The 14,129-nt window shown below is 42.0% G+C and overlaps 1 protein-coding gene across 1 annotated transcript in view; it reads left to right on the forward strand.

The window, feature by feature from the left end:
• The window catches only part of pcp4b (Purkinje cell protein 4b), a 49,470-nt gene extending 35,934 nt beyond the window's left edge, over window positions 1-13,536 (forward strand). Inside the window, exon 3 of the mRNA XM_046296388.1 lies at window positions 12,932-13,536. Within this exon, the coding sequence (XP_046152344.1) occupies window positions 12,932-13,074 (143 nt within the window). The 3' untranslated portion in view covers window positions 13,075-13,536. The remainder of the gene's footprint in view (window positions 1-12,931) is intronic.
• Window positions 13,537-14,129: the final 593 nt, after the last annotated feature.

Consider the following 14,129-nt stretch of genomic DNA (forward strand, 5'->3'; position numbering starts at 1 on the left):
GTCTCTCACCTGTTCAGCACAGCCAGAGCCTTCCTTCCCTCCTCCGCTGTCGGAGTCTCCCGCCTGTTCAGCGCTATCAGAGCCTTCCTCCTCTACAGCGCTGCTGGAGCCTCCTGCCTGTTCGGAGCAGCCTGAGCTGCCAGTCTGCAGGGAGCTGTCAGTCTGCAAGGTGCTGTCAGTCTGCATGAAGCAGCCAGAGCTGTCAGTCTGCAAAGAGCTGTCAGTCTGCAAAGAGCTGCCAGTCTGCAAGGAGCTGCCAGTCTGCAAGGAGCTGCCAGTCTGCAAGGAGCTACCAGTCTGCAGGGTGCTGTCAGCCTGCATGGAGCAGTCAGAGCTGTCAGTCTGCATAAAGCAGCCAGAGCTGTCAGCCTGCATGGAGCAGTCAAAGCTGTCAGTCTGTTCGAAGCAGCCAGAGCTGTCAGTCTGCAAAGAGCTGTCAGTCTGCAAGGAGCTGTCAGCCTGCATGGAGCTGCCAGATCTGTCAGTCTGCAAGGAGCTGTCAGTCTGCATAGAGCAGCTAGATCCGCCAGTCAGCCATGATCTAGATCTGCCAGTCAACCAGTCTCATCCAGATCTGCCAGTCAACCAGTCTCTTCCAGATCTGCCAGTCAACCAGTCTCTTCCAGATCTGCCAGTCAACCAGTCTCTTCCAGATCTGCCAGTCAACCAGTCTCTTCCAGATCTGCCAGTCAACCAGTCTCTTCCAGATCTGCCAGTCAACCAGTCTCTTCCAGATCTGCCAGTCAACCAGTCTCTTCCAGATCTGCCAGTCAACCAGTCTCTTCCAGATCTGCCAGTCAACCAGTCTCTTCCAGATCTGCCAGTCAACCAGTCTCTTCCAGATCTGCCAGTCAACCAGTCTCTTCCAGATCTGCCAGTCAACCAGTCTCTTCCAGATCTGCCAGTCAACCAGTCTCTTCCAGATCTGCCAGTCAACCAGTCTCTTCCAGATCTGCCAGTCAACCAGTCTCTTCCAGATCTGCTAGTCAACCAGAATCTTCCAGATCTGCCAGCCAGCCAGGATCTACCGGAGCCTACTACCTGCCTGAGCTTCATCTCAGTACTGGGCTTTCTCTCAGTACTGGGCTTTCTCTCAGTACTGGGCTTTCTCTCAGTACTGGGCTTTCTCTCAGTACTGGGCTTTCTCTCAGTACTGGGCTTCCCCTCAGTTCCGGGCTACCCCTCAGTTCCGGGCTGCCTCTCAGTTCCGGGCTTCCCCTCAGTCCCGAGCTGCCCCTCAGTCCCGAGCTGCCCCTCAGTCCCGAGCTGCCCCTCAGTCCCGAGCTGCCCCTCAGTCCCGAGCTGCCCCTCAGTCCCGAGATGCCCCTCAGTCACGAGCTGCTCCTCAGTTCTGTGGGGTTCTGGGTGAGGACTATTAGGCCATGGTCGGCGGCGAGGGTGGATTATCCCAGGACGCGAAGGGGAGGAACTAGGACATTAATGGAGTGGGGTCCACGTCCCGAGCCGGAACGGCCACCATGGACAGACGCCTACCCAGACCCTCCCTATGGTTTTGAGGTGCGTCCGGGAGTCCGCACCTTAGGGGGGGGGGGGTGCTGTCACGCCTTGGTCTTAGTATTTTGTGTTTTCTTTATTATTTGATCAGGCCAGGGTGTGACATGGGTTTATGTTATATTGTATGTTCGTAATGGGGTTTGTAGTATTTGGGATCGCGGCTGATTAGGGGTGTTGTATAGGCTTGGCTGCCTGAGGTGGTTCTCAATCAGAGTCAGGTGATTCTCATTGTCTCTGATTGGGAACCGTATTTAGGTAGCCTGGTTTCGCTTTGTATTTCATGGGTGATTGTTCCTGTCTCTGTGTAGTTTCACCAGATAGGCTGTAATTAGGTTTCGTTCCATTTGTTGTTTTATATTTTGTAATAGTTATTTCATGTGTTGCTTTTTCCAATAAAGTCATGAGTAACTACCACGCTGCATTTCGTTCCAACTCTCTTTCGACAAACGAAGAACGCCGTTACAGTAGAAGCACCTTTGGCAGCAATTACAGCTGTGAGTCTTTCTGGGTAAGTCTCAACCTCTGTCAAATTGGTTCTTTTCACGTCTTGCTATAGATTTTCAAGTAGATTTCAGTCAAAACTGTAACTCGGCCACTCAGGAACATGCATTGTCTTCTTGGTAAGCAACTCCAATGTAGATTTGGCTTTGTGTTTTTGGTTATTGTCCTGCTGAAAGGTGAATTAATCTCCTAGTGTGTGGTGGAAAGCAGACTGAACCAGGCATTTCTTTAGGATTATGCCTTTGCTTTCTCCAGAAAAACTCCCCAGTCCTTAATGATTACAAGCATGCCCATAACATGATGCAAGCACCACTAAGTTAGAAAATATGGAGAGTGGTACTCAGTAATGTGTTGTATTGGATTTGCCCCAAACATAACACTTTGTATACAGGACAAAAAGTTTAGGTACCTTACAGATAACTGTATGTGTTGGGTACAGAGATGAGGTAGTCATTACAAATAATGTTAAATACTATTATTGCACACAGAGTCCATGTAATTTATTATGTGACTTGTTAAGCACATTTTTACTCCCAAACTTATTTAGGCTTGCCATAACAAAGGAGTTGAATGCTTATTGACTTAAGTCATTTCAGCTTTTCATTTTTAATTATTAAACATTTTGAAAAACATAATTTCACTTTGACATTGAGGTATTGTGTGTAGGCCAGTGACAAACAAAACTCAACTTAATACATTTCAAATTCAGGCTGTAATACAACAAAATGTGGAAAAAGTCAAGGGGTGTGAATACTTTCTCAAGGCACTGTAGACTGTGTATTTCAACAACAATCCAATATCCCTGTAATGGCTGTCGTAGGTGGAAGTAGGTGAGGACCAAGGTGCAGCGTGGTACGTGTTCATACTTTTAATAATGGAACTGAACACTGATTAACAAAACACAGAGAGAAACAACCGAAACAGTTCTGTCTGGTGCAGACACAAAAACACAAAGCAAACACCCACAACCAAAATGGGGAAAACAGGCTACCTAAGTATGATTCTCAATCAGAGACAACAAACGACACCTGCCTCTGATTGAGAACCATACTAGACCAAACACATAGAAATATAACATAGAAAAAAGAACATAGACTACCCACCCCAACTCACGCCCTGACCAACCTAACACAAAGACATAGAAAAGGAACTAAGGTCAGAACGTGACAATTCCTCATCCTAATCTATCTTTAACAAAACACAGGATATCTGCAACACTATTCAACTTTAAAGTCCTGACTCTAGAAAATAAATTACCCTTAGAATTCTTGTGAACCCAAAGCTCTGATGACTGTCTGTTTGAACCAGAGAGATATACAGTTGAAGTCGGAAGTTTACATACACCTTAGCTAAATACATTTAAACTCAGTTTTTCACAATTCCTGACATTTAATCCTAGTAAAAATTCCTAGTTTTAGGTCAGTTAGGATCACCACTTTATTTTAAGAATGTGAAATAATAGTAGAGTGATTTATTTCAGCTTTTATTTCTTTCATCATATTTCCAGTGGGTCAGACGTTTACATTCACTCAATTAGTATTTGGTAGCATTGCCTTTAAATGGTTTAACTTGGGTCAAGCATTTCGGGTAGCCTTCCATAAGCTTCCCACAGTAAATTGGGTGAATTTTGGCCCATTCCTCCTGACAGAGCTGGTGTAACTGAGTCAGGTTTGTAGGCCTCCTTGCTCGCACACACTTTCAGATCTGTCCACAAATTTTCCATGGTATTGAGGTCAGGGCTCTGTTATGGCCACTCCAATACGTTGACTTTGTTGTCCTTAAGCCATTTTGCCACAACTTTGGGAGTATGCTTGGGGTCATTGTCCATTTGGAAGACCCATTTGCGATCAAGCTTCAACTTCCTGACTGATGTCTTTAGATGTTGCTTCAATATAATCACATAATTATTCTCCTCATGATGCCATCTATTTTGTGAAGTGCACCAATCCCTCCAGCAGCAAAGGACCTGCACAACATGATGCTGTCACCCCCGTGCTTCATGGTTGTGATGGTGTTCTTCGACTTGCAAGCTTCCCCCTTTTTCCTCCAAGCATAACGATGGTCATTATGGCCAAACAGTTCTATTTTTGTTTCATCAGACCAGAGGACATTTCTCCAAAAAGTATGATATTTGTCCCCATGTGCAGTTGCAAACCGTAGTCTGGCTTTTTTATGGCGGTTTTGAAACCTGGCCTTTCAGGTTGTGTTGCTATAGGACTCATTTTACTGTGGATACAGATACTTTTGTACCTGTTTCCTCCATCATCTTCACAAGGCCCTTTGCTGTTCTGGGATTGATTTGCACTTTTTGCACAGAAGTACGTTCATCTCTAGGAGACAGAATGCATCTCCTTCCTGAGCGGTATGATGGCTGCCTGGTCTCATGGTGTTTATACTTGTATACTATTGTTTGTACAGATGAACGTGGTACCTTCAGGCATTTGGAAATTGCTCCCAAGGATGAACCAGACTTGTGGAGGTCTTGGCTGATTTATTTTAATTTTCCCATGATGTCAAACAAAGAGGCACTGAGTTTGAGGGTAGGCCTTGAAATACATCCACAGGTACACCTCCCACTGACTCAACTGATTAGCCTATTAGGCAATTAGCCTATCAGAAGCTTCTAAAGCATGACATACTTTTCTGGAATTTTCCAAGCTGTTTAAAGGCACAACTTAGTGTATGTGAACGTCTGATAGGGAACACCCCCCCCTATCCCCCCTCCGGAGCACCCCCCCTATCCACATCGAAGGGACAGCAGTGGAGAAGGTGGAAAGTTAAGTTCCTCTGCGTACACATCACAGACAAACTGAAATGGTCCACCCACACAGACAGTGTGGTGAAGAAGGCACAAAAGAGCCTCTTCAATATCAGGAGGCTGAAGAAATTTGGCTTGTCACCCAAAAACCTAACAAACTTTTACAGATGCACAATCGAGAGCATCCTGTCGGGCTGTATCACAGACTGGTACGGCAACTGCACCGCCCTCAACCATAAGGCTCTCTAGAGGGTGGTGCAGTCTGCACAACGCATCACCGGGGGCAAACTACCTGCCCTTCATGACACCTACACCACCCGATGTCACAGGAAGGCCAAAAAGATCATCAAGGACAACAACCACCCGAGCCACTGCCTGTCCATACCGCTACCATCCAGAAGGTTAGGTCAGTACAGGTACATAAAAGCTGGGAACGAGAGACAGAAGATGTTTTTTAGTCTCAAGGCCTTCAGAATGCTAAACAGTAATCACTAACTCAGAGATGCTGCTGCCTACATTGAGACCCAATCACTGGCCACTTTAATGAATGGATCACTAGTCACTTTAAACAATGCCACTTTAATTAATGTCACTTTAATAGGTATCTGTAATGCTCGTCTTGTTCTGACGAGGAGTAAGAGATATCGGACCAATTTGCAGCGTGGTAAGTGTCCATTTTAATATGTAAAACTGAACACTACAAAATGCAAAATAACACAGTGAAAGAACGAAACAAACGAAACAGTCCCGTGTGGCACAAACACTGACACGGAAAATAATCACCCACAACTCAAAAGTGAAACCAGGCTACCTAAGTATGGTTCTCAATCAGGGACAACGATATACAGCTGCCTCTGATTGAGAACCATACCAGGCCAAACACAGAAATCCCAAATGATAGAAAAAGGAACATAGACAACCCTCCCAAGTGAACTTCCTGTGACATCGGGTGGTGTAGGTGTCATGAAGGGCAGGTAGTTTGCCCCTGGTGATGCGTTGTGCAGACTGCACCACCCTCCAGAGAGCCTTGCGGTTGAGGGCGGTGCAGTATTCTTTATTTTATACCATTTATTGCACCTTGCCTATGCTGCTCGGCCATCACTCATCCATATATTTATATGTACATATTCTCATTCACCCCTTTAGATTTGTGTGTATTAGGTAGTTGTTGGGAAATTGTTAGATTACTTGTTAGATATTACTGCACTGTCGGAACTAGAAGCACAAGAATTTCGCTACACTCGCAATAACATCTGCTAACCATGTGTATGTGACCAATAAAATCCTATTTGATTTGAGTTGGTACAGTATACAGGCAACCAATGTTATTGTGCTTCACGATTCAGGCATGCTCTCTTTGTTCACTTAATTAAAACACACACACATACGCAGGCACATATGCACACAACAACACAAAAGACCGAAATGCCTTTGTTGTCTGACCTTGACAATTAATTTAATGCTTGGAAGGCAGGGGGAAAATGCTTCCACAGCATCCTGAGCCCCACTCAATACATACACAGAGCTCTTAGGCTGCAGAGGAGGGAATCCAACAGTGCTATTGACTCTCTCCCCAACTCTACATACCTAGCCAATAGAGGAAAGCCTTTCAAAACCAACAACAACAACAGACAGAGATATGTATTCATATTCATTGGCACACCCTATTCATTCTGTACTCTGCATTTCTGAAAAGCAAGCGTAGTCAAAGCCAAGGCTTTTTGCATGATAACCGTCTCTACAGAGAGATGGAATGCGATTACTATCAGCAGGATTCCATTAAATTAGATTTTCTCGATTCAGTTGGAAATAGAACATGTATCTGGAGAAAGTAGATTAATCATAGATCATTTTTTACAAAGAAGGTAACCAAAAAAAGATTCCCCCTCTCTTACAAAAACGAATACGGATCCAGTCCAAACTTTCCTGATTTGAGTATATGTCCGTTCATACTACAAGTGCCACCGAAACTGTCCCTTAACATGTCATGATGAGTGTGTGTGCATGACAACACAGAGCCAACTGAAAGACACACTTTAGGGCCCCCCCCAAACAGGAGCATCAGCCAGGGGTTTGGAGATGTGAAGTCACCACATCTACACTAATGATAGCAACATGCCCTGAGAGAGAGAGAGACATATTGCAGAAGCCTATTCTGAGATTCTGACAATGATCACTCAATCACATAAATTGCTCGTTCACATAACCACAGTATTCATATGACAATATTCATATATCTACCTAAAACATTTAAGGTTAATCTGTAATATGAGTTTGGACAGAGTGGTTGATTGAATCCCAGCTGTCATACATTGAGGCCATATGTTCCCTGGCTGTATGAAGTCCTACTCATCACAGAGACTGTCACTCTCATAGAAACAGCTGGGGGTGCTGATGGAGAGATGGCATGGTTATATCATGTATAAAAGAGCATTTCAATGTATGATCTGAAAGTACATGACATCATTTCATTTGATGTGCGCAGTGATAATTGGTTAAAAACAAATAGGTGGGTAAACTCTGATCGCCTGGTCGCGGTGAAAAAAGTAACGCTCCTTATACTTTCAATGCATTTTTTCCACAAAAGGTGGGTAATCTGCATTTATCCTCCACTACACCACCGGATGTGAGGAAACAACTCCATTCAACCGTTTATATGGATTAATACAATACATTACATACTATCCTGTAGTTCACAGAGTTTATATTTCACAGATTTTATAACGGTTCATAATGATGTGTGAGGCATCACCAAATGGAGAACTATGCAGATTCATATTTTTATTTAAATGAGGCACAGCATAATCTCCAACTCCCTCATCTTTGAGATCAAAGTCATCATGTACTATACTTAGCTATGGACTAGCTCTCAATGTGAGGCCTGATGACCCATTTTCTTATGCTCTCATAATTAGCACTACTACACTCAATTATACCCAGAATATATTCACCTTGTTCTGTTAAATATCACCAATATTTAAGGAAAGTCAAAATTGGTATCTAAATGAACCCATTATTACACACAGCAGGATCCAATACATAACAATAAAATAATGGATGTAAAAAAAATATCTGCTCCCAGAACATAATACTATATTTGTAGTACATGTACATATTGAAGTTAATTTTACTTGTCACCATGACATGTTTATTTTGTATACTTCATGCCTGAAGTAAAATAAAAAGTAGCCACTGTTAAAAAACACCCACAAAAGGCAAGCAGTCAATGAGGCAACAACCTATTGATTCTACCTCATGCTTTGGTAAAACAAAATAGGTGGCTGGGGAGATGCAGAGGTGGAGCTAGGGTCAGTGGTATTTACCTGACCTTCACACACACAGCCACGCAAAGCCCCATGAGGGACTCACACACACATACACACACACACACACATACACACACACATTAAAGAGGAGTGAGAGATGGCCAACTGGTTCACTTTGATGAGGCTGTCTTGTCCTTTCCAAGTTAGGGTCCTATGAGAATAAGAGTAGAAAGACCACACACACACCTGTCAAATTGTTATTCTATTGTATTAGTTGCGAGGCTTTTGTGAAGGTAACATGAGTAGGTAATAATGACATGTGCATTTTATTGCCTGTACATTGATCACATATCGTCCAGATAATGGGACCTGAGGTCATTGCCTGAAGTCTACAATCATGTTTTTGTCCTTTTTATGGACCTTTTCAGATTCTATGACTTTGGAAAATACTATTTGTTTTATAGCAAAAATCCATCTAGCTCTGTTTTATCACAGTACAGTATGTTGAAGTTGGCCAAGGAACCCATGCATTGAGACAGGGTGAATCAATTCACTGTGCCATGATGTCATATAGTCTTTGATAAGTTGTAACCACCATCCAGCTGCCATAAACATACACTGTAAAAAAATATTTAAAAATCCTGCAGCAAAAGTATTCTAAAGACTATTCAGAGTGTCACCCTGACACCAGGCATTACATTCACATAGGAGCAAGGACATGGCTGCTGAAAGTGCTGCCAAGACTAATAACTTAGATAATATGTCCTGTATGGAGAAAAGACGACATTTCTAAAGCTACCCCAGGGAACATGATTCATCATTGTCATTCGGGCCACTAACATTTTCTTTCCAGCTTGATGAAGAATCGCCAAAAAACTACCATGCAACAAACTCAACTCTTTATTTATAAACATTTTGAATGTAGACACTTATAGTTTAGATAATTACATTGTAGTAAGATATCAAATTTAGCCCATCAGCTTTGAGTCCTGAAAGTGAAAATGTAGGCGTTGTGGTTGGAAACACCTCTCTGTCCTTTGCAGCACAAAGCTTATGAATAAATCTCGTTGTCGATACCGGGTAGGGAAGAGTTTATGTAGCGGGCTTGGCTGGCTAGCCACTTCAGTAGCTACTGGTTGGCTAGCTAGCTGAGACCAAAGAGATGGGAGAACATTTACCGAAAAGACAGAAATGCCAACGGGGGCCGTGTTGCGGTCTATATAAAGAACCACATTCCTGTAAAGCTTAGAGACGATCTAATATTAAATACTGGTATTTAAATATTTGGTCACGTACAAACAAGCAAGATTTCTGTCTCTCACAGACCTGTAACTTCTTTAAGAGGCTCCTCTGTCCTCCACTCGTTACCTGTATTAATGGCACCTGTTTGAACTTGTTATCAGTATAAAAGACACCTGTCCACAACCTCAAACAGTCACACTCCAAACTCCACTATGGCCAAGACCAAAGAGCTGTCAAAGGACACCAGAAACAAAATTGTAGACCTGCACCAGGCTGGGAAGACTGAATCTGCAATAGCTAAGCAGCTTGGTTTGAAGAAATCAACTGTGGGAGCAATTATTAGAAATGGAAGACATACAAGACCACTGATAATCTCCCTCGATCTGGGGCTTCACGCATGATCTCACCCCGTGGGGTCAAAATGATCACAAGAACGGTGAGCAAAAATCCCAGAACCACACGGGGGGACCTAGTAAATGACCTGCAGAGAGCTGGGACCAAAGTAACAAAGCCTACCATCAGTAACACACTACGCCGCCAGGGACTCAAATCCTGCAGTGCCAGATGTGTCCACCTGCTTAAGCCAGTACATGTCCAGGCCTGTCTGAAGTTTGCTAGATAGCATTTGTATGATCCAGAAGAAGATTGGGAGAATGGCATATGGTCAGATGAAACCAAAATATAACTTTTTGGTAAAAACTCAACTCGTCGTGTTTGGAGGACAAAGAATGCTGAGTTGCATCCAAAGAACACCATACCTACTGTGAAGCCTGGGTGTGGAAACATCATGCTTTGGGGCTGTTTTTCTGCAAAGGGACCAGGACGACTGATCCGTGTAAAGGAAAGAATGAATATCGTATCGTGATATTTTGAGTGAAAACCTCCTTCCATCAGCAAGGGCATTGAAGATGAAACGTGGCTGGGTCTTTCAGCATGACAATGATCCCAAACACACCGCCCTGGCAACAAAGGAGTGGCTTCGTAAGAAGCATTTCAAGGTCCTGGAGTGGCCTAACCAGTCTCCAGATCTCAACCCCATAGAAAGTCTTTGGTGGGAGTTGAAAGTCTGTGTTGCCCAGCAACAGCCCCAAAACATCACTGCTCTAGAGGAGATCTGCATGGATGAATGGGCCAAAATACCAGCAACAGTTTGTGAAAACCTTGTGAAGACTGGCTAAATGTTTGACCTCTGTCATTGCCAACAAAGGGTATATAACAAAGTATTGAGAAACTTTTGTAATTGACCAAATACTTATTTTCCACCATAATTTGCAAATAAATTCATTAAAAATCCTACAATGTGATTTTCTTGATTTTTTTTGCCTCATTTTGTCTGTCATAGTTGAAGTGTACCTATGGGAGAACTTGCACAATTGGTGGCTGACTAAATACTTTTTTGCCCCACTGTATCTATAAATGCATTTGGAGACATTTTTGAGATGATTACATCAAGATAGCTAGCTAATAGGAAGTTAAGTGACTGTCCCACTGGATGTCATAAGGTGAATGCACCAATTTGTAAGTCGCTCTGGATAAGAGCGTCTGCTAAATGACTTAAATGTAAATGTAAGTTAGTTATCGAATTACATTTAATTCACAAAGCCAAACAGTGTATAAAGTTAGTTAGCTAGCTAGCAGCTCAGTTGAGTGAGCCTACAAAGTGGCCTACTCTAGCCAGCGAGCTAGATAATAATACTATTTGGACTCATCAGACCAAAGAACAGATTTCCACCAGTCTAATGTCCACTTTTTTTTCCAGAGTAGAGAGACACACAATAGCTACTGTAATTTAGTACTGTCAGTGTCTGCTGTGCCAGATGGGAAGATGCAAGTTACCTGAATGTAATATATTTCTATTGTATTATTTAAAAAAAAATATATATATATGGGAAAAAAAAAAAAAAATATGATAACTGAATATATTTATTGATATTAGTTTGAATATTATACCTGTGTAACGGCCGTTGAAAAACGAAAAATGAAATAAAAGTTAGACACAAAAAAATGTATTAGATCTAGGGCTCTATTCAATCCGAATCGCGGAAGTGTTGTATTTACAGCATGATTTAAATTTAAAGGCAATGTTCCCTAGTGGAGACTGTATTCACGGTAAACACTGCATATAACAGCTCAATCGGGAAATTTGCCTTTACATTTCTAGCGTGCAATCTGTAAAACTTCAGCGATTCAGAATGAATAAAGCCCCTAATCTCTCAATGTTTATCTCTAAGTGCACCAAATTCATGCATTTAGCTGTTGAAATTCCTTGTTTTTTTTACTGGCTTTGGGCTAAGCCCCCAATGTCTTCAAAATGTAGAAACGCCAATGGTTTCAGCTAGCCTTGACATAGCAGTTAGCTTTTCCGTCTTGAATAGGGAGAGAGGCACTCGAACACAGCCCAGGGAGACCGGTAGGCTAGCTGCACAATCGATACATGAGTTTGCTTATCTTTCTCTATCTTTCTCCCTTTCTCTTTGTGTGGATCATACTGAAGCAGATCAATTCAATAGGAGAATGTTCCATGCAATAATCCAAAGAATTCAATAGCCCTCCTCCATCTCTGCTTTATAGAGAAACTGTATTCTAAAACAGTTTGAAGTGGATAATGATCATTGTGGATTCCCATTTCTATTATAATTCTTTATATCAACAACAGATCTGGTAAAAGTCTTCTCTGGTTCAAGTACCTTGTATTTATAAATCTTTCCCTCTTTATCCAAACATAATCTAAACATTTTCACAGAGACTGCAAAGGTATATTCTCAATGCTCATTCTATTTCCTAATGCTCGCTTTGATTATATTATATATTATATTATTATTATTATATTATATTATTATTATTATTATATTATATTATATTATATTATATTATTATATGCTTTGGAACTTAACTTAACGAGGATAAACATTTTAACTTTTAATTTGTCAACTGTTCAATACTTTGGTAAAGATAGTCCCTACTTATCTATTTGAACATGTCCTGTTGTGAGATGATTGGCTCACACCACTGGTTAGGAGTGTGAGATGAGTGTGTCTATAGAGCGAACTGGGGATTAGCTGCAGAAGATCAATGTGTTCCTTCTCCTCAGGCAAGGATAACCACTGCCTGTTCACCCTCTGGAATTGCATGTCCATCCCTAATGAAGGCCTGAGACCTACCAGGGAAATTATAATCTTCATGTTGTGTTCTATTAATAAAATAGTCGTACCCATTCTTTTGGTATGCATTATTGTGCTTTAGATCAGGGTTTCCCAAACTCGGTTCTGGCGCCCCCTCCGGGTGCACGTTTTGCCCTAGCGCTACACAGCTGATTCAAATAATCAAAGCTTGATGATGAGTTGGTTATTTGAATCAGCTGTGTAGTGCTAGGGCAAAAACCAAAAACGTGCACCCAGAGGGGGGGGGGAGGGGCAGGACAGAGTTTGGGAAACCCTACTTTAGATCAACAGTTTACTTGGTCATATTAAAATATATACAGATTAAAAATATACATATATCTTATCATGAGAGAAGTGTGATTGTGTGTATCCTGTATAATGTATAGTAATGTATATTCAGAGGTCCTCCCAGTTGGAGGAACCCAGAGTAGTAGTGGAGTACTCTGTGGAGACCAGTGAGTCACAAGCCTCATTTCCTCTTCCTCTAGATGCATCCAAGAAGTCCCAGGAAGTCCCAGCGGAGGACTTTGACATCGACATGGACGCCCCGGAGACTGAGAAGGCGGCCGTTGCCATTCAATCGCAGTTCCGGAAGTTCCAGACTAAGAAGAAGACTGACGACAAGTCATAGTGGCCACAGGGTTTCCCTGTAGCTGTGGAGACCTGGCAGGGGTAGCTTGGTGTGGTGGCGTTTGCATGTATACATATTCATACCGTACGAACTCAAGAGGTGGTGTGAGGGGAGAAAGCAGGGCAGAAGCCTGTCGATCACTGACATGTCTGTGAAACTCCATACGTAACCTATTATTTGATTGCTGTATCAATAAATGGCAAAGTTCTGAAGATTGGTTTTCTGTCCCTCCATTTTGTCCGTTCATGGTGTGTAGTTTGTAATGTGTTATATTTTTTGTATTTCAGCTTTTTACCTCCACCATCCCTTCTGTATTTATCAGGTTCTCTATGTAGGATAGAAGATGATTTCACCACATAATATAAATGCATTTTTTCTTATCCTCATGGCACCCTCTGGTTATGATCTACTGTGTAACAATGTACATTGAATTTAAATAAACATTCTGTGTGGACAAGTGCATATGTGGGGACTTGGTCACAACCCTGTGGAACTCTAAATATACAAGGAGGATGAGGAGCACCACTCTCCTACGTTGTATTCCCTCCCCTCTGTCCTCCTTCTGACTCGTGGTTGTTAGAGCTCTCCTTACTTACAAATCGCTTCATTCATAACTAGGAGTGTTTCCCCTTTATACTGTGATTAATATTTTATTGGCTATTGAATGTTTTAGAAGGTTCATTGCTACGCTGCCTTCTAAATCCCAATAATTTAGCAAGTTAGATACAGTGAGTCAGGTCTAGAATTATTGGATCCCTTGATCAAGATGAGCAAAACAAAGTACTGAGCTACAGTATATTGTATGCTCAAACAAATTGGGAAATTATATTATTTTACACTAAAAGAATTGATCAGATAAAGAGACAAGTAATTACATATCATTCTTAAAAAGATGGGAGTCAAAATGATTGACAACCCTGATTTCAATACCTCACCTTGAGAGGATAACGGCACTGAGCCTTTTTCTAAAATGTTTGATGAGACTGCCCTCTTCAATTCAATCTTCAGGTTTTCAATGGGGTTCAAGTCTGAAGACTGGTCAATGCAGAATTTAG

Source organism: Oncorhynchus gorbuscha, linkage group LG13, assembly GCF_021184085.1.
Source record: "Oncorhynchus gorbuscha isolate QuinsamMale2020 ecotype Even-year linkage group LG13, OgorEven_v1.0, whole genome shotgun sequence".
NCBI classification, from domain to species: domain Eukaryota; kingdom Metazoa; phylum Chordata; class Actinopteri; order Salmoniformes; family Salmonidae; genus Oncorhynchus; species Oncorhynchus gorbuscha.